Source organism: Petromyzon marinus, chromosome 51 (genome assembly GCF_048934315.1).
Source record: "Petromyzon marinus isolate PM22_M1 ecotype Great Lakes invasive population chromosome 51, UKy_Petmar_22M1.pri1.0, whole genome shotgun sequence".
Taxonomy (NCBI): domain Eukaryota; kingdom Metazoa; phylum Chordata; class Hyperoartia; order Petromyzontiformes; family Petromyzontidae; genus Petromyzon; species Petromyzon marinus.
In genome coordinates, this window is record NC_133717.1 from 594,124 (window position 1) to 621,532 (window position 27,409).

The following is a 27,409-nucleotide window of genomic DNA, read 5'->3' on the forward strand; positions in this document are numbered from 1 at the left end:
TATGTTTTAAAAAACATTTTAATATTGAAAACACACGATTAGATTTGAGCTGCATTCGTGGTGTTTCACAGCTATGATTCTATGCCGTTTCATCAAAACACCAAGATGTGGCCCTGCCTGGCCACAAAACTGTGACAGAGGAACAAATGTATTAGATAACACGTACAGGTGAATGGGTGGGTATGGTGGCGCAGTGGAAACACTTGTGCCTCACAGCAAGAAGTCCACCTGGGTTCAGTTTTCGACCTGAGCGCCTTCGCGTGTGGCGCTTTGTCCGTTTCTCCTCCCTGGTATCCCACGGGTTTCTTCTGGCTATTCTAGTTTCCTCCCATAGCTGAAACGCCATACAGTGTAAATGGTATTGGCCAAATATCGTTATACTGGAAAAATGACCTGCTAATAACTCAATTGAGATTACATTCAGAGGCAGATCACCCCTGATGTGCAAACTGGGCAGGATCCTCTTTATTAAAGTCTTGAGACCCAGTGAGGCATTTCTGAATATTAATGCTATACATGCTACGGAGGAAAAGTGGGCTTGGGCAGTACATCAATAATTGGGATGAACGCAAGTCGGGAACAATAATGGGAGCCGCAGGCAAAGAATGGAACGTGTGAGAGGACATCATCCACTGAGAAAATAGAGCCAATGAAGGATGAAATCACCTCGTGTGCAGTTGCTGGATTGCTTGTTGCATTGCGGGATCATGAGACGTGGCTTTGGAGATCTTCATCTAGCAGTAGATTGATCACATCCGATAATGATCATGATGGTGAATGTTTGATCTTCATCACGAACAAGATAACTCAGCTGTAGAGCGAGTGGCTCGCAATTGGAAGGTTCCGAGTTCAATTCCTTGTTGAGATTTGGCTTAGCCCATCATCTCTCCTGGTTGGGTTCGAAAAAATAATTACCACTTTGTAGCGACGATCAAGAGTGGTTGTCCTACACAGACTCACCCCTACCACAGCAATGAGGCATTTCCACCACTTGCTAAGGGCTGTGATTAAGAGATGAGCACCAATACCCCTCGGCGCATTTGAGCAGCAAATCACAAGATTCCATGCGACTGCGGCTAAACGTGAAGGCAGTAGGTGGGCAGGTGGCATCAGCCTGAGACATTCCACACAAAGGCCCAGCCCAACAACCCTTTGACCAGACCCCTTCAGGCTTTTGCCGAGTCGGTCTATGTGAAACAAAGTGATAGAGGAAGTGAACGCTCCAGGTTATTCCGTGTCCACTTGAATCTTTCCACCTTCCACCTCAGCCTCTTCGGTCTTAATTTCTCCAGACGCATCTGCCTCGAAGCAAAAATACAAACGCCTTCAAGTCACTGGCCATTGGATAAATAAAAACATGTACAATGTGCAAAGTAGTCAACTGGCATTGCACGTAACATCATTGCCCCGCTTCCGCAGGACTTGAGAGTAATTTCCTTTGTAAATAAAAGCATAGTAACCCCAATGATGAAACTGTAGGGGACCCACATATTTATTCAAACCTGAGAGTGTGGGATAAGCGTGCGCGTGACTCGCGATCACCACGTGCAGCACTGGATATTCCACGATGGTCTTGCCTCGCAGGTTCTCCTGCAGGGAGAGGTCTGCCAAGAACTCGTGGTACCTGCAAGAGATGGCGGCGCAGGAGGGGTGTACACACCCAGTTTGTCAGTGCGAGCCCCCAAATACAAAAGTGAAATCGTTAAACTTCCACTCAATTCTCTCGGGACATGACTCTACATAGGGCAAGCATAATAGATTCCAGGAGAGGAGTCGCCGCACACTCTTTTGCCGACGCGCGAAATGCACGTGCACTAGTTTACACTAGTTTCCCTTTTTCCTCCTGATGACGATTGCTTGTATTGTGATCTAAATGTCGTAGATTTTATTTTTTATTTAATTTTATTTTTTATATCTACGTGACTTACCGAAAGATCCAAAGAATATAGTTTGCATTGCTTCGCTTGCATCCAACCCCGGTGCACAGCTGAACTGGGCTCGCTGCGCTTAAAGGGGGCGTGTGGTCCGTATTTGGTTGCCAATTTACACTCCCTTTAGTCAAAGTTTAGAGTGAGTTCTCGCTCATCTCCCGTTTACAACGATGCAGAGCCAGTGGTGGAAATTCCACATTCAAATGGCAAGGATGAGCCTCTTCACAGTACATTGTTGGTCTTTCCCACAAAGTGTAACTAATTGTATCATCCTAGAGGGAAGAATGATGAGCTGATGTAAACTAACAACATTCCAATTGCGAGCCATTCCCTCCGCCGCTGAGTGGCCGCCTAAGTGGATTACGCAGTGCGTCTGTGTGGCAGCCACGGGACCGTGAGCACCGAGGAGGAAAGGCACGCGTGTGTGTGCGAAGACGCAGCCGAACCTCGCGGCATTGGCCGGCTGGCACTCCTCCTTCATGAAGAGCCTCACGCTGCGTGCACGCTCGCGGTTGTACTCCCTCAGCCTGCACATCGCAAAACCGCAAAACACACACACACACACCGGGGGGTGGAGGCCCAGGCCAAGCAACCGAGGGCTGTGATAATCACAACACTCTTTCAACGTTGTCATAACCCCTCGCTGGAGATAATGGCGACTGGGCCTCATTATAATACGATCTGTGCTTTGCAAAGACTGGGCCCCACCATAGCAGTGTAGTATTACAACAACTGGATCAGGGTCACTCATCAAGTTGAACGATCATGTTCACAGGACACATCAAGAACTCCACTCTTGACTGGAATTGTGGGCAAATATCTAAATGCATGAACCTCTTGACAAAAGGAGTCCTAAGCTCAAATAGTCTCTCCTGGATAAATATGTAATAAAGATCTTCCATAACGAATGTTGACTGGCGTCTTTAAATATTAACGACTGCACAGCTCCGCTCTCTCTCCGGATGGCGTCCCTCTCTCTCTCTGTTGCCGTAACGCGCGGTCTCCCTCTTCCACCGTCGCGGCGTGTACTCTCTTCACGCTCGCCGCTGGCTGGCGGCGCGCTGGGAGGAGAGAAGGCTTCGCTGGCAGAGCCTGTCACGTGGCCGGTGGTGAGTAGAGGTAGGCGATGATGTAGTCCGGACTCCAGGCTCCCCACACCGACCCAGAGTCCTCTCACTGCCTCTCTTGCTCTCAGCGGCACTAAGCTCCACCTCTAGCCACGCCCCCTCGTGGAGCCTTCCCGATGGTTCCCGTATATAGTGAGGGAAAAAAGTATTTGATCCCCTACTGATTTTGTACGTTTGCCCACTGAAAAAAATAATTATCAGTCTATAATTTTAATGGTAGGTTTATTTGAACAGTCAGAGACAGAATAACAACAAAAAAATCCAGAAAAACGCATGCCAAAAATGTTATAAATGTATTTGCATTTTAATGAGGGAAATAAGTATTTGACCCCTCTGCAAAACATGCCTTAGTACTTGGTGGCAAAACCCTTGTTAGCAATCACAGAGGTCAGACGTTTCTTGTAGTTGGCCACAAGGTTTGCACACATCTCAGGAGGGATTTTGTCCCACTCCTCTTTGCAGATCTTCTCCAAGTCATTAAGGTTTCGAGACTGACGTTTGGCAACTCGAACCTTCAGCTCCCTCCACAGATTTTCAATGGGATTAAGGTCTGGAGACTGGCTAGGCCACTCCAGGACCGTAATGTGCTTCTTCTTGAGCCACTCCTTTGTTGCCTTGGCCGTGTGTTTTGAGTCATTGTCATGCTGGAATACCCATCCACGACCCATTTTCAATGCCCTGGTTGAAGGAAGGAGGTTCTCACCCAAGATTTGACGATACATGGCCCCGTCCATCGTCCCTTTGATGCGGTGAAGTTGTCCTGTCCCCTTAGCAGAAAAACACCCCCAAAGCATAATGTTTCCACCTCCATGTTTGACGGTGGGGATGGTGTTCTTGGGGTCATAGGCAGCATTCCTCCTCCTCCAAACACGGCGAGTTGAGTTGATGCCAAAGAACTCCATTTTGGTCTCATCTGACCACAACACTTTCACCCAGTTGTCCTCTGAATCATTCAGATGGTCATTGGCATGTATATGTGCTTTCTTGCGCAGGGGGACCTTGCGGGCGCTGCAGGATTTCAGTCCTTCATGGCGTAGTGTGTTACCAATTGTTTTCTTGGTGACTATGGTCCCAGCTGCCTTGAGATCATTGACAAGATCCTCCCGTGTAGGTCTGGGCTGATTATTCACCGTTCTCATGATCATTGCAACTCAATCTCCCTCGGCCCTAGGCCGAGGGAGATTGACAGTTCTTTTGTGTTTCTTCCATTTGCAAATATTCGCACCAACTATTGTCACCTTCTCACCAAACTGCTTGGCAATGGTCTTGTAGTCCATTGCAGCCTTGTGTAGGTCTACAATCTTGTCCCTGACATCCTTGGAGAGCTCTTTGGTCTTGGCCATGGTGGAGAGTTTGGAATCTGATTGATTGATTGCTTCTGTGTACAGGTGTCTTTTATACAAGTAACAAGCTAAGATTAGGAGCACTCCCTTTAAGAGTGTGCTCCTAATCTCAGCTCGTTACCTGTATAAAAGACACCTGGGAGCTAGAAATCTTTCTTATTGAGAGGGGGTCAAATACTTATTTCCCTCATTAAAATGCAAATCAATGTATAACATTTTGACATGCGTTTTTTCTGGATTTTGTTGTTATTCTGTCTCTCACTGTTCAAATAAACCTACCATTAAAATTATAGACTGATCATTTCTTTGTCAGTGGGCAAACGTACAAAATCAGCAGGGGATCAAATACTTTTTTCCTTCACTGTACCCACGAGCTCTGCCCGTTACCATTGGCCCAGATGGAACCCTTTCTTCTGATTGGATATTAGTTACCCAGCAGTGACTATGCAATTACCCCTTGTCGTCGCTTAGATGGCGCTCTCTCATGACAAATACAAGACATCATCACGTCACCCTTTTGGCCATTGTAAGTTCTTATGTCAAAAATGTCTATAGTTACTGTTTTGTCTAATCCACAATTTAATGCTAAGCTGTTGAATCTGTATAATTTCACTTGCAGTTGTATTCGACTCGTACTTACATACGAGTGTAATGATGGGCCTAAATCCAACTGAATGTTTCTGTCAATTAACATCCCTTTGGGCCATTCCATTTTATGAGACAAAACCAGTTTCACTGGGTGGATCACATGTCCAGCAGGATGGACGAGGGCAGCCACGGTGGCGAGATAAGCAGTAGGTCGTGGGTTCGATCCCAACCCTGGCACCTGTATATTTGGAGTTTGCATGTCTCTCTCTCTCCATGGCCACGTGGATTTTTCTCCGGGTCCTCGAGTTTTTCCCTCCACATTTAGAAACAAGTGTTTAGAGTATTTGGCCACTATAAATTTCCACATGATACGTACTTCGTTGAGCTATCATTTGTGGCCTGCTTCTGAAAAATATTTATATAGCTCAGTGGAATTTACCTAGTAAAATATTAAATTTTTATAGTTTTTATAGGCATATGAGTGGTCTCCACAAGTCCAGAAAATAAAGGGAATAAAAGCACTAACTAGATGGTGGCAGTTTTATGGATCTCTGTGCGAGTCTATGGGTCTCTGTGATCATCTATGGGGCCTCTGTACGAGTCTCAGGACACATGCTGGGACATCGCGGCGTGCCTGCAGTGCAGCAGTTGCAGAAGCTGTGGGGCCTGGCGGAGGGTAAAGAGAGTTGGGAGTGACATGCGGTGGTACCAGTGGCTTTTGTATTCAGATGTCTGGATCTCTGTCTTGGTATGTGGAGGATTAACCAACAGCTTCTCTCCCGCACGGTACGATGCCATTCTGAGTGGGACCCCTGGATAACTTGCCAGCCTGCACGCTCTCCTTCTCCACTGTGACGTTCTATGCACCCATTATTGTCCTCACCTCTGTTGTGTGACTGGCTCTACATGGTCAGTCCCCACGTAGCGAGTCAGCAAATCGGCGAGGCTCTGGCTCCCGGCCACCCTGAGTACATGGACACACACGGACACCAGACACCGGACACCAATGCTAAGCTCTGCACATTCCATACAGATGAATGCATTCTTGCTTTGTTTGCTTGGAAAACGATGATGGAATGAAAAACAACAACAGTCAGTTGGATATTACACATGGCATCATCGCCCCCTACAACAGCCTGTGCCTGCGAAACACAGCAGCGCCATGTGCTAATGTGATGTGCAATGCCTTGTATCACAGTATGACCTGTGTGATGCCGCGTGTCAGTATGACGTGTGTGGTCCAGCAAAAACAACCACTCCCTTAGTGGTGCCGGACGATGTGTTGGTTGGGAGCAATGCCAAGGGGCGGGGGGAATTCCAATCAGCTGTTCACCTCATGGTGCTCCTAGCCACCACAGCGACCAACAGGAGTTCTGGACGGGTGCGAGGCACTGGCAACCCCTCCACCTTCAATTCAATTACCATGAAACCACATTAAAAATCGAACTAAGCATGTGCCGGAGGCATCGGGGGAACAGGCGTGTATGACGTCTCCTGGCCAAACCCCATTTGGCGGAGACAGGAGACTCAACCTACAACCTCTGGGTTCCGCCACAAATGGCAAAAAACCACTGCGAGTGCCCACGTGGAATGTTCTAACTTCCACTGCGGAGAAGAGGCTGCCAATCCTTTGTCAGGAGCTGGACCAGTATCTCCTGGATTTGTGGAATTCAGGAGGTCTGGTGAGCTGACTCTGGCTCCAGTATATTATATGGGGGCTGGATAGTCCTCTACTCGGGGAAGGAGACTACCAAACAACAGGGAGTGGTTCTTATTCTGAACAATAGCATAAAGGGGGCGTTGAAGCATGTCGTTGAGGTGTGAGAAGCTGTACGTTCTAGCTACTGTGGGCTCGCCTCCCCATCAACGGTAGGCAAGGAATGGTGGTGGTGGTTGTGGTGGTGGTGGCTTACGCCCCTATCGAAGATGAAGATCAGTGGAGGGATGCAGACAAGGCCGATGGGTCACATGCCTTGAATGACCTGTCACAGGTGCGAGCTAAAGTGGCCCCTCAGGATAGTCATCCTGTTGAGTGACTTTAGTGGATCATGACAATGGCACCTGGGCTGGAGTGATTAGAAAGCATGGAACGAGTCCACTCAATAACAATCGTAAGAGGCTGTTCGACTTTTGTACAGCCCATCGGCTTGTAATTAACCGACATGCTGTTCTGGAATCAAGGCATCAATACAACATCATGAATGCACATCAGGTCAGAGCAAGAACATCTGCTAGACTATATAGTGACAGAACAGCAGATGCAGGCCCATGTCCTTGACACCAGGATCTACTTTGGAGCGGATCTGCCCACTAACCATCAGCTTATCATCTGTAAAATGCACCTGACATTATTCCACTGCGGTGGTGGGTGTACATCTAGTACCCAATTCAAACTCACAGTGGCATGGTCTCGGCTATGAAAGTTTCAAGCGATAATTTCATCATTGCTTGCAGCTGGGGTTAGCATAGTCCCCCCTCCTTCTGAGGCCGAGGGGAAACGGGTGAGATTTAGGACTGTGGCTCATGCAGCTGCAATGGCTGCTTTTGGTACGCAGTACAAACCTCCCCAAAGACCCTGACTAAAGGAGGAGGTGTTCGGCTGGCTGAGAAAAAGGGACAGCGCAACACCTATCACCATAGGTGTTGCGAGTTGAACGGACTGCATCCTGTGATCGAATTTTTTTTATATATACGCACTCTGAAGCTGAAAACCAGAGTAGCTTATGCCGCACATGAGATGCTAAGATTAAGAAAACTTCTTGAGTCTATTGATTGTACTGCATAGTAGAGATGGCACATGATCCGCAAAACCTGAGTTCGACACCCAGACGCGTGACTCCGATTCAGAGGATCAGACCTTCCAGGGTAAGATGGAATCAATGGAAGCAGAATATCGTGAACTCGTATTAAAATGTACAGGCCGGTCTGCTAAAGAGCAGACAAAGCAGAGAGACATATGGGAGGGGAGCCATATCGATGACATGAAAACACATCGAGGGAAACTACTTAAGGACTTGATAAAATGTGACAAAAGTGAACATGTAAAAATTGCAGAAATAGCAAGATTAGACTCAGACAGACAGGGATTATGGAATGAGGAAAAAATCGAAAGGGAAAGATACGAGAAACTGTCCCTGATAGACGAGGTAAGACGTCTTCACGCCCTCGTAAGAGAGAAGGAATCAGCGCTAGCGGCACCAGCGAAACTCAAAGACGTTGATTCACAGAACAAATACGAAAGTAGCAGTACACCACATCCCGGGGTATGTGAACATAGTCCAGGAACAGACCACACAAAAAGTATGGCTATCGATCAAAGTAGCTTTGACAAAGAAACCCCCTCGCAATTCGAGAGAAGGGACGGAGCAATACAAATTAACCAGAAAACAAGTTGGGCTGACAATCCCGGAGTAAGAGGGAGACAATCCTAAAACAAAGTTGCCAGGATACACTGTACGGGTAGTGCCAAAAAGGGCAGAACCTGGGCAACACGACATGTACAGCATGGACAGCTCTCCAGAGAGACGCATGTTACGCAAAAACCACCGTACACAGTGGGCGGCATGAAGGCCGAGCTCAAAGACACTCACCACATAAGCACAAGCAAAGGGGACAACACACACCAACCCATAAACAAGGATCACAAGACCAATATAGGAAACATAAGGGACACAAGTCACGGGACAGGCATGAATTACCAGGCGAAGTGGAACCACGTTACAGGCGCAAAATACACGACAGAAGTTATGTTAAGCAGTGCCACAGTTTGAGTGATAGCTCCTCTGACACTGACGACGACCAACTTTCCAAATACTCATTCAGTAGTAAGACTCTTAAAATGATGGACAAAGCTCTCGTCAGAATTCCTTATTTTGATCCATACAATAGGAACAGAGACATACACACTCATATCGCAACAGTAGAAGCGGAGGCAATGATCAGAGGGATCTGAGGAAAAAGGACGAGAAAGCAAGTCTGGTGAAAAGAAGTATACATGAACATTCTATACCATGGGTAAAGTCGCTACCACAAGTTTAGGAATGATTTCAAACAACTGAGCCTGGCAGTGATTAGGAAGATTGGGGACTATTCAACACTGTCTGAGGGGGTTTAATGCGGCTTAATTTATGACCCGGTACATAGACGAGGATCCGCGAGATTACCTCCTTCGATTTAAAAGAGCGTACTAAGCAGGTGACGTTGATAAATACCACGAAGGTGAAAAAATGTTCAAGATTATGTTTTTTTAATCATTGGGTCCAGAGATTACAGAAATTGTGTGAATGATGTTGGACCCAGAGACGGCCTCCCAACACCACATAGAGAATAGGGCTTACACGGCATGGCTATATAGAATTAGGAGCCATAGACAGGGTAAAACACCAAGGGAGAGAGACAATGAATTCAGCTACAGCACACCACAGGTGAGGTATATAATACACCAAGCCCCACAATACAGAGAGGAGCAAGCACTCACGAACTACCAACATAATTACACACACAGATGGCAAGGCAACAATCCAGCGAGAGAGTGGCACACAAATCCGTGTCGACAAATGTGCATATTGTCCTGGGGATGGAAACCGACATTGACAGTTGAGCACGGAAATCGTGGTGTGTACTGATTCTGGTTATGTGCAACACAACTTCATGCCACATAGTCCCACATGAAAGAGGAACATAAAATACAAAAACGAACCAGTAGAGGGCAATTGATCAAAACAATAAAAATGATAAACCAGGAGGACAATTGTTGGTTCATAATGGAAAAAGGCATTTATTTTGTTTAAAAATAACCCGTGGCCAATCGACCACTGATAATTTTTAAAAGGGCGGACTCTTGTACATATAGGCCTTTTTCCAAAATTTATATTAATAATTATTCTATACTCCTTGGTTCTTTCGGTAAAATCACATAGGTATAAAATAAAATCAATCACGACGTTTCAATCGCAACACAAGCGGTCATCCTCAGGCGGAAAAAATATAATCCAGCAGTTCACTGTGATTTATTTAATTTTCTACCTACGTGATTTTACCGAAAGAACCAAAGAGTATGGATTCCTGCAGTTACGAAAGCTTCAAATCAAGAATGATTCTGCCTATATTTTTTTGTAATAATCAATTGGGGTGTAGCATTGGGCAGCTGCCTTGCCACATTAAAGCAACTGGAGGGAGGTCATAAAGAGCCATTAAATAATCAACTCCGGGACAAAGGGAGGTTAATGACAATCTGGGAAATCTCCAGATTATCAAAGGACCATATGACATGACCTCCTGACACGGTCGCTGCACCACCGCATTCAGATCTCCACGGACGCAGAGCAAGGGCAATCGGACATTACAACTGGCATTTTTTTTAACAACTGTAAAGTTCTAAACTTAGCGACAAGAATAAATTGACATTATAGACTGCCAGTACACTCTCAGATTAAGAACCAGACCGCAGTCTACATTAGTGGCTTGTATTATTACTTATTTTACTATTTTTCACCGCATATAATTGTTTTTTCATTGTATCTTTCTATCTACGTGACTTTACCGAAAGAACCAAAGAATATGAATTCCGGCAGTCACTAATGCTTAAGTCAAAACTGAGGTATATCTCCAACCTCAAGATATCAAAATATAACTCGAGAATAAGAAGCACGGATCTCTGGCAACACAGACGGAGAACAAAATGTAATAAACCTTCGGAATACCTGTGGTAACAACTATGGTACATCACAAATCTTGGTTAAACATAAACCAAATAATAATTATGAAGTATTAGACCTAGGGTAATTCAAAAGAGATACAAGGCGAAATAGGTCAGTAACACACGACCAAGATAAAATGTATTCCATAGGATCAACATGGTGACGGAAAGCAGCCAGTCAAAGATCAAAAGGGGGGGGGGCAACCAAGCGGCTGCGGCCACGGGAGGAGAACGAGACAGGGCATGTTTTTTTTTCGTAAGAGATGTGCAGAGGGGAGAGAATTTCACATATAAGCAAGGACACAGATCATGCAACTTAGTCTGCAAGGGGCAGGCTCCGGGGCATGACCTCAAGATCAACCATGGGTGTCGTGTCTTGCAGAGAAAAGGGACGATGTATTGTTAAGAACTGAGTTCGGCATGGACCGACAGAGTATCGCTGAATGTTTTATTCTACATTTATCCTGATGTTTTGGGTCCCTTGCAGAATCAAGGATTGCAATAAGTTGTATTGTATTTTTTTATTTAAAGCTTTCGTGACTGCAGGGATTCATATTCTTGGTTCTTTCGGTAAAGTCACGTAGAAGGGAAACAATCAATAAAAAATGTAAAATTATATATAGAAAACAATAAAATTCTCACGACGTTTCGACTGCAGCACAATCATCATCAGGTGTGAAAACCACAGCAAGAAAATTTGCTTGTGTTGCAGTCGAAACGTCAGGGAAATTTTGTTTTATATATATATTTTTTATTTTTATTTTATTGTTTCCCTTCTACGTGACTTTACCGAAAGAACCAAGAATAAGTTGTCTTGTACTAAGCTATCAGAGTTGTGTAAGAGATGTGCTAATACAATTTACAAGTTTTGAGAGTGAGTGATCCAGCCAGCGACGAGCAGCTCAAAGCAGGAGTCCTCTTGGAAGAATGGCGGGGAGCACGAAAGTTGAGCAACGACAAGGCGCAGCCCTGACAGAAGGGTGGCAGAGGCACCACGGAGTGCCAGCACGAAGCTGGCAGCTGCCCGCCAAAGGAAAGAGAACAGAGCAGTGGAAAGAGCCTGAGCCAGCGCAGCCCTGAAGGAGGGCGGGAGAGGCGCCACCGGGTGCCCATGTGAAGCTGGCAGCTGCACGATAAAGGAGAGAGCACGGAGAGAGAATGGAGCAGCGGAGAGAGCATGGACAGCTGGCGCAGCCTGAGGTAAGGATGGGAGAGGCACCACCGGGTGTTTGCGCGAAGCTGGCAGATGTGTAGTGTTGCTCCGGACACACTTCGTAGGGGGGCACGTCTTTATTATCCACACGTACCCTAACCACTATACATCAATTCTTCATACAGTTGATCTTGAGGACTTCTTCCACTTGGTATATTATATGCCCCCTGTGTAGCGTGCCTAACCCGACTACGCTCCAGGTCCTCCGTCTATAATATACTATGTGAGGCTACCTGACCTGACCCAGCCAAGGTACAGGTCCAACACTGACCTCACAGAGCTTTGGCCCTTAAAAAGACGGTGAAGCTAGGGGTTCAGAGTCCTACTCTAGCAGGTCTTCTTTCTTCAACTGGTTATCTTCAACTGCTCCAGTTTCCAACTGCTTCTGTCTCCAACTGCTTTGGTTTTTAAACTGCCTGGACCTCTCCAGAGGTTCGCCTTATATCCGTTTCTCAGCCGAGGTGTGGACCCCAGTGAGGGACGTGGGTGACCCCAGAGTCCCCCACTGAGGTCCGCATGTCTGCCATTGCAGGTCAGTGCAGCCGCAGCCCCCCAGCCTTTGGGAGTGTTTGCGAGGGATCGTAGAATCCCTCACAGCCCCCCAACTGCTTCAGGGCTGCCTGTCATTGCCTGCAAGTGCAGCCCATCCATGGCGCTACAGATGCATGCAAAGGGAGAGAGCACGGAGAGAGCACGGAGCAGTGGAAAGAGCCTGAGCCAGCGCAGCCCTGAAGGAGGGCGGGAGAGGCACCACCGGGTGCCCGGGTGCAGCTGGCAGCTGCACGCTAAATGGGAGAGGTACCACTGAGTGCCAGCGAAGCTGGCAGCTGCCTGCAAGGAGAGAGCACGGAGCAGTGGAAAGAGCCTGACCAGCTGCCCATGAGGAAGAGAAGAGCGCCAGCAAGGGCGCCGTGGATTCGACCCACACACACCGACCAGCACCAGCTGGGAACCAAGACAAGAATGAGGAACGGCGACCAGCGGACGAGCTGCGAGCGCTATCTGACGACAAAATCATCGCGCACCGCCGACGGGGAGCATCACGCCAACTCAACCAACCAGCAGTGGAGAGAGCTGGCAACGCCAAGAGGAAGAGTGATGGCGTAGGCAAGAGCGCCGTGTGTTCAATACACACACATGCCTTTCCAGCGGCCTTGCTGGGAACCCGAGGTATTTTCAGCACAAGGAACGCCGTACCGCGTAAGCCGCCAAGTCAACAAATGTAAAAGAAGACACACACACACATAACACGCATATTGGGACTAATAAGATTGTTTCAAAAAGTTATCAGTGTTTCAAGAAGGGTTGCCATTCGAAGGTGGTGCCTTAAATATCAGCTAATCGTGAAAAGCATTGCTGCCCTTCGAGTTCCATGAAACCGATTGTTTAGAAGTATTTGAGTCATTTGTTTTTGTTAATTGCATCTTACCAATGATTTAATTGATAACTACTTTTGCTTTAGGCACATGTTCGTATGAATATTGTCACGTTAATATCAAGGACTTTTTCCTATCACCGTGTATGCTCGCTCGACTCTGAGGAATTCGCCGATTGTTCTGTTACCCAGTTTAACAAACGTAACCATTGAGGGTTAAATGTAAGGATCAATGAGTAGGACATCTCGAGGAGTACCGTGTTGACAATTCTGAGCATAAGTGTTCTCATGTTAGTGTTTTTAGATATTAAAGTTGCTTAATACAGAAGAGTCTGGGTGGTGCCTTCCTAAGTTCATGCATAATAATCTTAATTATAAGAACTGTTTCCTGTGGTGAGATCTGAATTTTGAGACCTGACATGAACACACTAAAACATAATCAGTAAAAGTTTAAGCGAGAATCATTGTATTATCACGACTGATAATACAACCCTAGACAACGAAGCAGAGCCTAATTATCACAATTACATACACTCGCATAACTTACAATTACAGTAAAACCTTGGATTGCGAGCATAATTCGTTCCGGAAACGTGTTTGTAATTCAAAGCACTCGTATATCAAAGCACTCGTATATCAGTTGTGATCACGTGATTCTCGGCAAAGCGTATACGTACTACTCGTATTGCAAGACCTCGCTCGTTTATCAAATTAATACTTATTTTAAATTTTTGCTCGTCTTGCAAAACACTCGCAGAACAAGTTACTCGAAATCCAAGGTTTTACTGTACACCTTCATTGTATTATCCTGATTGATAATATAACCCTAGACAACGAAGCGAAGCCTTATTATCTAATTGCATACATTAGCAGTACATACACTTGCATAACTTCATACAATTACACCTTCCTAATTAGCATAATAAAAAAATGCATAATTACACAAATTTTCATAATTTTGGAATTACACACTGTTAAACTAACATTAAATGTAATAATTTTTATATTTTTTTCAAGACCGAATATATACAACACAGTGGTTAGAAACATGCAGGCTGGTGTGCCTATGATCCATCATGGGTTTAACCAGGCTGAATTTTGTGAGGAGCTCACAAATCCTTGAAAAATCTGGACAATGTCCCATCGGTGAGCCCCGCCGGCAGGCAAGGCTGCATTGGCTGGGTCAAGTAGCCCACATAGATTTTTTTCGGACAGATAGAGGGGGTTAAATGGGCAACAGTATGGGCTAGAGAAGAGATAGAATTATATGGAAATAGGATAAGGAACTAAGTTGACTTGCCAATGACTGGTACCAGTGGTGTCAAGATTGGCAATTACTCAGTAACAACGGAGGGCAGAGGTGCAATGGTCACAACAACGAGCAGAGCGCCGGGTGGCTAAAAAATTGCAAGTTGGAATAGTAGGGGGCACAGCTGATGCATCTGCCAATCGTCTCAGTCACCTGGGTCTGTTTTGTGACTTCCAGGCCTTAAAGTGCACCTAGCCTGTGATAAGTGTTGTGGTGATGCCACCGCCACTTAGTGCTGAATGGCAGTTTTTGATGATGCATCAGTGTGGCGCAATGTATCAGTGTGATGTGATGCCATGTGTCAGTGTAACGTGTTACGACATGCGTAATGACGTGTCAGTGTGACGTGTGACACTGCGTGTCACAGCTTGACGTGCGTGACGCGTGTCACAGTGGAACTTGCATGATGACGTCAGTGTGACGTGCCAGTGACGCCGTGTGTCACAGTGACGTGCCATTGATGACGCGTGTCACAGTGACGTGCCATTGATGACGCATGTCACAGTGTGACGTGCCAGTGATGCGTGTGCCGTGGTGCATTTACCTGCGCTCCGTGAACTCTGCCCGACTCTGCGGGAAGATGAGCTTCACGGTCCAGAAGAAGCTCTTCTCCCTGCGCACCACCCAGCCCAGCACAGGCAGCGATCAGCACTGACGCATTCACAGCGTTACGCGGGGGACGCTGCTCTTCGTAAAGAATATAAACGCTAAACACTCACGCACTCGATGCAACTGGTATTCGTTAAATGTCCCAGTACTTAACATGTACCCACAAATTACTCAATTGGGATTATACATAACAGCAACATCGCTCCATACTGCAGAATATTGGCAGGACCCCACTGAAAATGAGTCCTTGCTTGGTGAACAAGCATCGCCATAAACATTTGTTTTTTTTGCGTTTACTGGGAACATCATTAACACACCCGGTAAAAACCCGGTGACTGGTTTCAAACACGGACACAGCATGTGCAATAAATGCAAAAATGTTTACTTTTGTTACTGAAACACAAAGGGAGCTGCTACCACAGCGGTGAAGTAATGGTCAGCACGCTGGACTCGCGACCTAGAGGGTACCGGTTGGACTCTATGTCCCGGCAACGGTGCAGGTTTCTTACATCCCTCCCCGCACCGCCCATGTCCACCCAGCGTCAGTACGATGGGTTCACCACAAACCCCGTTGGTGTTCAGGTTGCGTGCGGTGGGGGTAGAGGCGACTTCAGGTGGCGGTGATGCAGGCTCAAATACAGCGGCCGCCCCAATTATTACTGTGAGTGTAACGACCGCGATAACATGACGCACCGTCTGCTTCTCAGTGGACGTTAAAGATCTCACGGCATGATTCGCAGGAGGGGGCCGTTGTGTGATAGAATCGGAGTCCAAATTTTCCATGTTTGGAAATTACACCGCAAATTACTTAATCGGGACATCAGCAATCATCGACCCCTTACTGGTAAACTAAAGCCCCAGATCACTCCAGCAAATGAGACTCATCCTTGTCTCTTGAGGCATCACCAAAATAAAAAATAAAATGTAAAACCTCTTCCGACCAAAATTCCATGAGACGTGTCTACGGCAGCCAGTAACGTTTTAGTGGGGGGGGGTAGTGTTTAACATGAGGACACGAGGGGTCGTCCCGCCTCACCGCTTGTGGAAGAAGGAGAAGTTGTCGCGGTGCCTCTGCAGGCCGGCGGGCAGCATGCGCAGATCGACGCCATCTCTCCGCGCATAATTCCTCAAGATGCTCACCTGCCGGAAACAAACGTGGGCACGGCAAGAAGGTCCTGGGTATGATTAACAACTCGGGTGGCTTTCTGCGTGGTGTCGAGTTTGTATGTTCTCTGCCCCTGTGCTGCAATGGACTTTCTCTGGATTCTACAGTTTCCTCCCATAGCTTAAAACAACCCATGCAAAAAAATACCTGAAAATTACTCAATTGAGATCGCACGCAGTACGAAAACTTTAACAGGACCCTCCCGAAAAAGTCTTGAGACACAGTGAGACTTTCCCGGGTAACCAAGCTTAACAAAGACAGGTGGCAGGAATCACGTACGGACTTCCTGTGGCCATGTCCATGCATCACTGCGTCCCGCGTCGAGTTCTCCACCGCCCGGCCGACATCCTCCAGGAAGCGATAATCTGTGAACCCGCAAAGCGCCACCGCCACACAACATCACATTGCTCGTCTTATCTACAGTAAAACCATTCCGTTCCGTGCTTGCACAGGACAGTGTGTTCAGCAGCTAAATGGATGTATTCACAGTACGCCGGTGCAGCCTAACACACCAGTCGGTCCTCATAAAATGTATAAAATCTAAATTTGAACTGACATTTGGCTTCGAATTGCTTCGACATTACGAGAACTGATTTTGACGCGCCACTTCCCCACAACATTTTCTCACCAGGGATTGCTAATCGCGGGAAAACAAATAATTATTGCGAAAAATGTCAGTTTCATTATACCGTGCACCACCGGCTTACCACCGATACGTTCCAATGCCAACGTGGAGGTCTGCCGGCCTCGAGAGGCCTGCAGGAGAGAGTTGGTGTAGTTTTGCTGTTCCTCCTCCGTTATAGTAGCGAAGAGTAGGTGGTGGTGGGCGGGACAGTAGGTGATGGTGGGCAGGACAGCAAGTGGCGGTGGGTGGGGACAGTAGGTGGTGGTTGCTGGTGACAGTAGATAGTGGTGGATGGAGACAGTAGGTGGTGGTGGGGGGGACAGTAGGTGGTGGTGGGCGGGACAGTAGATGGTCGCGGGCGGGACAGTAAGTGGTGGTGGGTGGGGACAGTAGGTGGTGGTCGGTGGGGACAGTAGGTGGTGGGTGGGGACAGCAGAGGGTGGTCGGTGGGGACAGTAGGTGGTGGTGAGTGGGACAATAGGTGGTGGGTGGGACAGTAGGCAATGGTGGGTGGGACAGTAAGTGGCAGTGGGTGGGGACAGTAGGTGGTGGTGAGTGGGACAGTAGCTGGTGGTGGGCGGGACAGTAAGTGGTGGTTGAGGACAGTAGGTGGTGGTGAGTGGGACAGTAGGTGGTGGTGGTTGGGAGAGTAGGTGGTGGTGAGTGGGGACAGTAGGTAGTCTCACCGCTCAGCAGATGCCCTTCGCTGAAGGAGCCCATAGGCACGTAGATGGTTTTGTTTCGCACGCCACTGCAATGGCGTTGCGTCTTGTGAGCCTGCACACACGCCACGCTGCCCAGCACGACAAACGCACGCCACTCAAAACAACGCTCACTGTGGAGTCGCAACGAGGCATCCGAGCATCGAATAATCCTGCGGTAGGGCGTGACTTTACCGAAAGACCCAAATAATATGAATTCCTGCAATCACGAAAGCTTTAAGTCAAAATTTAACCGCCTCTACAGGAAAGGTTTCCACACAACTATCCCTTTAGATGCTAACCCCCTCTCCCTGATGACGAACGCTTGTGTTGCGATCGAAACGTCGTAGTTTTTTGTTATTTTCTTTGAACCTATCTACATTACTTTACCGAAAGACCCAAAGAAAATGAGAAGGCCCTGGGTTCGATTCCCGACTCGAATGCCTTTATGCGTCCAGTTTGTACGTTCTCTCCCCTTGTTCTGTGTGGGTTTCCTTCCATAACAAAATCCAAACAACGCAACTAGTATTGTCCAAACATCCCAATGCTGTAAAGTTACCAGCAAATTACTTAATTGGGATGGCGCACAGCAGTATCGCCCCCGACTGTCAAACTACTGCAGGGCATGGCTGTGACAGCCTTGCGTTAAAAGAATGGCTTGCATATCAGATCAGGTGGGGATGTACACCTACATTTCGTGTGGCCGCGTTCACCCTCTTACTCCACAACCTTCCGGAACACGCACGGCGAGATGCAAGGCCAGCTCCCTTCCCAGTCCCAGCCCCTAGGAGGTGACGATGAAGCTGCTGGAGCCACGAGGACACCGGCCTCGCCCTCAGCCTTTGCCTTGTCCCTCCCCTTTGGCCTCGGCCTCCCACTCGGCTTTCCCTCCCTCGGCCTCCTCCTGCAGCCGGGCAGGAACTCCCGATTCGAAGTGGGCTGCCCCGCGGGGGTCGGCCTCCAGGGAAGCGAGCCGCGCGGCCATCAGACGGCCGCAGCTAGCGCCCCGCCCCCACAGAGGCACGAGAGGAACCTCTTAGAACAGACTCCCAAAGCAATCGGTGGTTTGACAAAGAAACATCATCCAACTTGATGCCCTGGCAGCACCCCACACTGCGGTCGAGTGCCTCTATTGCACCGTAGGCCAGACCACATCCCCTCTCCATGCGGCGAGTTAACTTTCTGAATTTCAACACCCAAAGAGTCAGTTTAGTTCATAGTTCCATTTATTTGGTATAGCCCTGTGAGCCATTTGGCTCTTGAATTGGGTGCAACCGCAACAAACAAAAAAATGAACAAGAAAACATCTTAAATTGACTATGTGACTGTGCAAACAGAAAATCCAGGAAAAAAAACATCAAAATATTCCTGAAATAGCACCGTACACCAACGCTGTGCGCAAAAATCCCAGTGGGATGCAAGTCAAACAACAACAACAACCACAAGACAACTAAGATTAAGGCCATCAGTCTAACTTCGTACTACAATAAACAAAAACATGGCCAAACCAAAAAACTTTTCGAAATCACCAAAATAAAGCCATAAATGCAGTAACAGTGATCATAGGGACTGTGACCGATTTTTTTACAATAAACTAAATAAATAGCATGTAACACCAAAGCCTAGAGCCATAGCTGGCTGCATGAGTCACTCCACAACAACAGGAGCATCAGTCGGAGTATCACATTTTTCAATGCGCCTTTAAGATCAGCAAACTAAATAAAAATACAGTTAATACTTTGCAGCGGTCATCCGGAGCTAAACATTTTATTTTATTTTAGGCCACTGAATAGCAGTGGCAGCTAGGGGTGTACAACTCCTCTAGAGCAGTTTTGAGTGAAGATCTCATAGGTAGTGATTAAAGTTGCAGTTTATTGGGAATAGCATTCCAGACCCTGGGGGCATCAATAGCAAAGGCCCTTCCTCCGGTTTTTGTACGGCAATAGGGAATGTGAAGATGGTATATAAGCAAAGACCTGAGGTCAAATTTGTTCTTTGATACAGAGACGAGATCCAGCAGGTAGTCTGCGCATTTTTTTGTAAGTACATCGTGAATAAATAAGATTTGGTGCACAAGGCGTCAAACATTAAGAGATGTTAAGTTTGACCCAATGTAGAGATCACAGTGGTGAGTCCTATATGGGCAGTTCAATGCAAATCTTAAGGCCGAGTGATAGATGGAATCAAGCTTCTTCAGTACATTACTTGGGGCCGATGTATACACAATATCACAGTAATCAAGTAGAGGCAGTATGGTAGCTTTTATCAATTCCAAACGGAACCCCTGGATCTCGGTCGTCATCCAGGAGACCTGTATTCCCCAAGGCTCAGCCTCCGCATCAAATACACCCCCTAGGGCCGCCTTCTTTACGGTATTCAATGACTCCGCGAATATCACCGCATCATCGGTAAAGTCCAGCTCCGTAAACCTGGACTGTCCGAAGAATGCACCATGATGGCCCTGGTGCGATACCCAGCCCCAACACCCAGTACATGCAGCTGTTGAATAGAGTGGGGGCCAAAATCACACCCTCGTCTCACCCCGGCATTCACCGGGAAGAAGTCAGAGGCCCCCCCCCACTCACGATTTAACAGCGGCCTGGAATACAGGGTGGAGATCAAATCAACAATGCCCTCCGGTATTTTAGAGTACAGGCCAAACCACAGGGAGGTTCCCCGGTGCATCGAGCCGAAGTCCTTCTTCAGGTCGGTGCTCCAACAAGGCGCGGTGAGCCAGGATCCGCTCCATATGTAAATCTGACCTGTTCTGGCCTCCGGTGAATCAGAAGGTTGGCTGGGCAAGTATCTTATCAGGTACCGACAGCAGCGTCACCCGGTGGCAATTGTTGCAGTCAGATGAAAAAAAAAATCATAGGCTTTCCCCTTTCTGGCAATAAAACAGGTGTTAAGATGTATGTATGTGTGTGTAATGAACTTCTTTCCCACTATATGCAGCCAAACGAAAGATGCTCAAACACCGAATAGATATCTATTTCAAAGGCATCAAGTCCTGGACTGTCCAAACACCTGTTTTTATTGCCAGAAAGGATAAGGCCTACTATTATTATTTCATCTTTTTTATACTGGCAAAAACGGTCCCATAGATATGTTGCAGTTAGCTCTTGTCTCCATTCCCCTTCCAGGTTTGTCTCCAGCTGGGAAGGAGAGCGGCCGATCTCCATGCTGCAACATTCACCGCCACGTGGAGCCCCCTTAGTGTATCCTGCTCACCGGCTTTCAGAAATTTGGCCGTGATGCCACAGATCCCAGCTGCCTTACCCCCTTCTGCCTCCTCACAGCTGTCAGAATCTCATGCAGCGTTGGGGGGGCTCTGATATCAGGGGACCGGCGGCCTTGGGATCAGCGCCAGGCACGTCCAGCCTCACAGCCGGAGGGGGAGGCAGCGAGGAGCTGCTAAAAGTACCCGACCCAAACAGGCCAACTACAGTCTCCAGGATCTGATACAAGAGATCCATCGGACACCTTCAGTGAGGCCTCTCAAGGTTCGGAGTTTTCAGCGGAGGCGTTTGAGGGCCGGACAGACTGGCCAGGAGTCGCCCGTACACACAGATGACTCTCAAACAACACCCATCAGCTTCCATACCAAACACTCCCTATCCCTCCTCAATGAGGCCTCATCTGATGCGCCAGGTGCCCGCGCAGGCTGGAGTTACCCTCCAACTGCTGCGAAGCGACTCTGCGCAATGGTTTCCAGTGTCTCTGATGAGATGAGACACCTTGACCTAGGCCTGACTCCCAAAGTATCCAATGGCTGGCCGCAAGGGTCCTCAGCTTCAAGGCTTCCCACATCTGCTCTGGATCATCAAGAGTAGCGAGAGCCCCAAAACCCATTAGAGACCTTGGCAGAATATGCTGCTGCAATCGCCTTATTCCAACGTTTCTTGAGGTCCAACGTTTCCATGCTGGAAGGACCTGGGACTGGAACTCTGTGGAATGGCATGGCAGGTGCATACAACTATGTGGGGGCGTTGGGGGACATTGTTCCTTTGGTTTTTCTTTCAACCCAGATGCACTTTGCCATTCAGGATTAGTAATTCCCTTACTGGCACTTGACAAATTTAATTAGCAGTACTGCGCCAGTCTTTTTTCTCCAAAGCCTTTGATACAGTCGACCACAACACCCTGCTTAGTTGCCTCCGTTTCTCCAAACACGCAGTAGAATGTATATTCGTAGCTATTTCGGTAATGTCACATTGAAAGGAAACAATAAAATATATATAAAATAAAGTATATTTTATTATTTTATTGTTTCCCTTCAAAGTGACTTTACCGAAAGAGCTAAGAATATGAATTACTGCAGTCACGAAAGCTTTAAATCAAAACGCAGTAGAATGGTTAAAAAATTACCTCTCTTCTCGCACCCAAACTGTATTCATAGATGGTTGAAGGTCAAACAGTGTTAAGATAACAAAAGGGGTTCCACAGGGTTCCATCTTCGGCCTCCTCTTGTTCTCTCTTTATGTCAATGACTTGGGCACTGACCTGGATCATTCCAGGGTAAATCTGTTTGCAGATGACACGATACTGATTACTGCTGGCCGCTCTCCGGATGACGTGATTGCTAGCCTCCAGGGTGATTTCAACAAACAACATCAGCTAGTTGCTCTTAAACTAGTCCTGAATACCTCCAAAACCAAGGTGCTATGCTTCTCATCAGGAGTAAAGCAGGAAGTTATTTTTCCCCAATTATATTCCTTAAATAATCATCAAATAGACCAAGTCAAGATCTATAAGTACCTTGGGGTCATCTTTGATTCAAGGGCCCTTTCTATTGATGCCCACAGGGTCTGGAATGCTATCGCCAATAAACTGCAACTTGGATCACTACCTGTAAGATCTTCACTCAAAACTGCTCTAGAGGAGTTGTACACCCCTAGCTGCCACTGCTATTCATAATGGCCTGAAATCAAATGTATCGTTCCGGATGACAGCTGCAATGTATGATCTTGAGTTCTGATTATAGTTTGCTGATCTTTAAAGGTGTATTGATTTTTTTTTATACTGCTACTGATACTCCTGTTGTTATGGAGTGACTCATGCAGCCAGCTATGGCTGCAAAGTTTGGTCGTACATATTATGTATATCGTTTATTGTTAAATTTGAATCACAGTTCCTATGATCACTGTAACATTGTTTTTATAGCTTTATTTTGGTGATTTTGAAAACGTTTTGGTTTAGCCATGTTTGTTTGTGTAGTACAGATTTATCATAACTTTAATCTAAATTGTCTTATGGTTGTTATTGTTTGACTTGCATCCCACTGGGATTTTTGCACACAGCGTTGAATTAGTGTTTTTCTGGAAGATTTTAGCTGTTTTTTCCTGGATTTTTCTGTTCCGTGTAGTCACTTAAAGATGTTTCATGTTCATGTTTTTGTTTGTTGCGGTTGCACCCGAGTCAAGAGCCGCATTAATCACAGGGTTATCTATATACAGTAGAACCTCGGAGATCGAACGCAGAAGAACTCTAACAAATCGGTGTTTGAACGATATTTCTGAACAATTTTTGCCCCGGAAACCAAACGAAATTCGGAGGTCGAACGGGCAATCACGACTTGAAAGAACCTGTACGGCCGAGACGCATATGGCCAGCGTGCATGACGCTTGCCCAGACAAAGGGGACTCCCCTTCGAAACAATAACACCACCTCCTCCTCACCACCTTCCACTCAAGCCATCAACTCTCCTTACTACAGGTAAAGTGAAGTTCAATGTTCATTTATTTAATATATTTATTCATTTATTCCATTTATTTATTGTTTCTTGTTTTTTTTGTATGATTTTATGCATGTAATTACTGTAAACTTCGTGTAAAAATGCTTTATAATAAGAGATTTCTTGTGTCTGGAACCAATTAATGTCATTTACATTCATTCTTATGGGGAAAATTAATTCGGTGTTCAAACAAATCGGTGTTCGAATGGCCTTATGGAACGAATTAAGTTCGATCTCCGGGGTACCACTGTATATAAAAGGGAAATTTGTGAATGTGTGTTTGTTCAAAATGTTTAGCATACTTCCCGACAATCAACAAACTTTAAATTTGGCATGCGGGTACTTTCCAGAATATACACCATGCAAAAATGTTAAAAATATATACTTTTTTGGGGGGGGCGCAATAATGGATATATTTTGCACGGCAAGTGAGCTGTGACGTCATATCTCTGTCATGTCACCCGCAAGCGGAAGCGTTACGCAGTGTGCCTGCTAATGTCACGCATCCCCCCCCCAACCCTCCGCGAGTAAAGTGCCATACAAATGTGTTGCAGGTCTAAGGCGTTCTTCGCCCAGCATTGGTTTCTTTTTTTAGTCGTTTACTGCCGTACGCACCCGCAAAGTTTTGTGTGTCTGCAGCAAGCGCGTGTATGTGTACCTATGGACGCGCGCGCGTGTGTGTGGGGGGAGCGGTAGTGTAGTGGTTAGCGCGCTGCACTACGAACCCGGCGACCCGAGTTCGATTCCCGCTCACGGTCACCACCGGTGACGATTATTCGAACCGGTCCTGGGCCTCCCCCAAGTCGACTCAGCCTCAAACGAGTAACTTAGTGTGGTGTGTGAACATCGCCACTGGGGAGACAAAGGCGGCCGGGCCTGGTGAATCCAAGTCCCGGGCGAAGCCGGGTAGTAAAGCTAGTACCTAATAAATGAAACTGAAGTTGTGGTGTTGTTGGTGTGAAAAAAGGGACGTTGGTGTGAATAAAGGGGCGTTATTGCAGCCAAGCTTGTGGTGTCTGCATTTTATGAAGGGCGAGCACCGGAAAGACACCGTGTGAATGGATGTGGCGGAATAGGAGTGAAAGACCTACAAAGACAAAGATCCCCCGTATAAACTTTAACAGATTGTTGGACAAGTGCTGTTAGCGAGCAAATATAAATGCCGGAACGGCACACAAGCGGGTGGGTGGCCAGCACCATGCCCGGCTGCCTTTGTCTCCTCAGTGGTGATGTTTTTACACACCGCACCAAGGACTAATTTGAGGCTGAGTCGACCGAAGAGAGGCCCAGGAGACCCAGGACCAATACAGATAATCGTCACTGGTGTTGGCCGTGAGCGGGTTCGTAGCGTTGCTCGCTAAGCGCTATGTTACCGCTCCCAACCTCCTCTGCCACACACGTGGCCGCGAATGGGGTCACGAAGGCAGCTGGCCCCTTCCAGTGGACTCCTCCTACGAGGGCACCGGCGTCACGGCGCCACTCTCACCTGCAGGAGCGCAGCATGCAGCACGGGCAGCGGTACTTGGCGAGGGCCTCTGCGCAAACCTCACAGCTGCCCAAGAGCACATACCACAGACACACACCGAGTTCACCAGGTGAGAACTCTCATCTAGCAATACAGACCTGGGTCAACAAAAATGACAAGCGCAAGGGCATAAAAAACAGTGCGTCTCGATGAGTGCGTGTTAATGTGTGGTGCAGCGACCCGAGTTCGATTCCCGCTCACGGCCAACACCAGTGACGAGTATCCGAGCCGGTGCAGAGCCGGTTCTGGAAAGCCCCTAGGTCGACTCAGCCTAAAAATGAGTACCTGGTGCGGCGTATAAATTAATCGCCACTGGGGAGACAAAGGCGGTCGGGCGTGGTGCTGGGCAGCCAACGCCTCGTGTACCGTGTTGGCCTTTATAGGTGCTCGCTAACAGCACTCGCCCCAACAGCCTGTTAAGTTTATGCGGGGGATCTTACCGTCTTTGAGTACCGTCTCTATGAGTGTCTATGAGCGTGTTTCTCCACGACAATGCCTCTACGAGTGAGCGTGTCTTTATGAGTTTCTCCACGAGAGACGGTGCCTCAATGGGTGTGAGTCTATGGGGAGCGGTAGTGCAGCGTCTAACGCGCTGCGAAACGAAACTGGCGATCCGGGTTCGCTAACAGCACTTGCCCCAATAGTCAGATTATGCTGTACGCGGGTTTTTTTTGTCTTTACAAGAGACGGTGGATCTATGAGTGTGAGTGGATCTGTGTAAGTGTCTCTACGAATGTCTCATTGTGTCTCTCAGAGTGTGTCAGTGTGTGGGAGCGGTAGTGAGCGGTTAGCGCGCTGCGCTATGAACCTGGCGACCCGGGTTTAATTCCCGCTCACGGTCAACACCAGTGATGATTATCTGAACCGGTCTTGGGCCTCCCCTAGGTCGACTCAGCCTCAAATTAGTACCTGGTGTGGTGTGTAAACATCGCTACTGGGTAGACAAAGACGGTCGGGCGTGGTGCTAGCCACACACCCCCTCGTGTACTTTTCCGGCCTTCATAGATACTCGCTAACAGCACTTGCCCATACAGTCTGTTAAGGCTATACAGAGGATCTTTGTTTTTTGTGTCTCAGTGTGTCTCCGAGTGCGAGTGTCTCTGAGAGTGTCTCCGAGTGTCTCTACGAGTGTGTCTCTGTGAGTGTATCCGAGTGCGTGTCTCTACGAGTGTCTCTGCCTCTCACCCTTCTTTCTGCTCAGCGTGGTAGCTTTTGGGCGCCGCCATTGCTCGCCGTCACGTGATGAGCGGTCGTGGCACGTGGTGACGAGGCTGGCTCCTCCCCTGGGGTCGCCTCTTCCATTTCCGGTAACCGATTAAAAAAACGGTTATCGATTTTTCTCACGAACTTTATATTGCAAATATATTGAGATATTTTATCTTCATAGATATATAGTTGCTGAATGTATAAAGACAGACATAACAAAGGCAATACTTTTTTTATTCATAAACTAGCTTTACTACCCGGCTTCGCCCGAGACTTGGATTAATACACGGCCTACGCGGAGGGTGGGGGGTGGGTGACGTCAGCAGGCACATTGCGTAACGCTGCCGCATGCGGGTGACATCACAGATGGGACGTCACCGCTCACTTGCCGTGCTAAATATATACATTGCGCCCACCCCAAAATACAAAAGTCTATTTTTATACTTTTTGCAGTGTACAGTCTGGAAACATGCCAAATTTCAAGTTTGTTACATGTCGGGAAGTATGCTAAACATTTCGAACACATTCACAAATTTCCCTTGTATATAGACTAGCTTTACGACCCGGCTTCGCCCGGGACTTGGATTCACCACGCCCGGCCGCCTTTGTCTTCCCCAGTGGCGATGTTCACACACCAGTTACTCGTTTGAGGCTGAGTCGACCTAGGGGAGGCCCAGGACCGGTTAAAATAATCGTCACCGGTGGTGGCCGTGAGTGGGAATCGAACTCGGGTCGCCGAGTTCGTAGCGCGGCGTGCTAACCGCTACACAGCTGTGCCGTGCAAAATATATGCATTATTGTGCCCCCACCCCCTAAAAAAATACAAAAGTCTATTTTTATGTTTGCATGGTGTACAGTATGGAAAATACCGACATGGCAAAGTTCAAGTTTATTGCATTGCATGTCGGGAAGTACGCTAAACATTTTTACCAGAAACATTCACAAATTTCCCTTTTATATATATCAATAGTAAATATATGAAGAGAGTTGCCAGTGGTGGAATACTGACAGCGCAATGGACTTGAAAGTGTACGTTCGATTCCCCCTCCGGCGCGGCAGTTGAACAAGGCGGGGAAGGGTGCGGGCACTCTCGTCTGGCGTTACACGCACCGAGTCCATCATAGCCATCATCACCAACCACCACACCCATCACCACCACAACCATCATCACCATAACCAATGGTTAACACATCGCACTCGGTACTCAGCCCAGGACCGGTTCAGATCTACAAGAAATCGTCACTGGTGTTGGCCGTGAGC

The 27,409-nt window shown here is 47.4% G+C and overlaps 1 protein-coding gene across 3 annotated transcripts; it reads right to left on the reverse strand.

Annotated features, from left to right (window-relative positions):
* On the reverse strand, window positions 1-27,384 carry ZNHIT6 (zinc finger HIT-type containing 6). Of its 3 annotated transcripts, XM_032973349.2 has the most exons (11): window positions 26,129-26,159; window positions 24,905-24,970; window positions 18,377-18,682; window positions 17,670-17,776; window positions 16,638-16,723; window positions 16,230-16,333; window positions 15,129-15,197; window positions 5,873-5,953; window positions 2,378-2,458; window positions 1,503-1,624; window positions 1-1,298 (listed from the first exon to the last, which is right to left on the reverse strand). In XM_032973349.2, exons 4-11 carry the CDS (start codon window positions 17,701-17,703, stop codon window positions 1,228-1,230), a joined length of 648 nt encoding a protein of 215 aa, XP_032829240.1. In that variant the 5' UTR covers window positions 17,704-17,776; window positions 18,377-18,682; window positions 24,905-24,970; window positions 26,129-26,159; the 3' UTR covers window positions 1-1,227. The 3 variants fall into 3 exon arrangements, with proteins under 3 accessions (XP_032829240.1, XP_032829238.1, XP_032829239.1); XM_032973347.2 differs by lacking the exon at window positions 18,377-18,682 and having other exon boundaries at window positions 26,129-27,384; XM_032973348.2 differs by lacking the exon at window positions 18,377-18,682 and having other exon boundaries at window positions 1-1,302; window positions 26,129-27,384.
* Window positions 27,385-27,409: the final 25 nt, after the last annotated feature.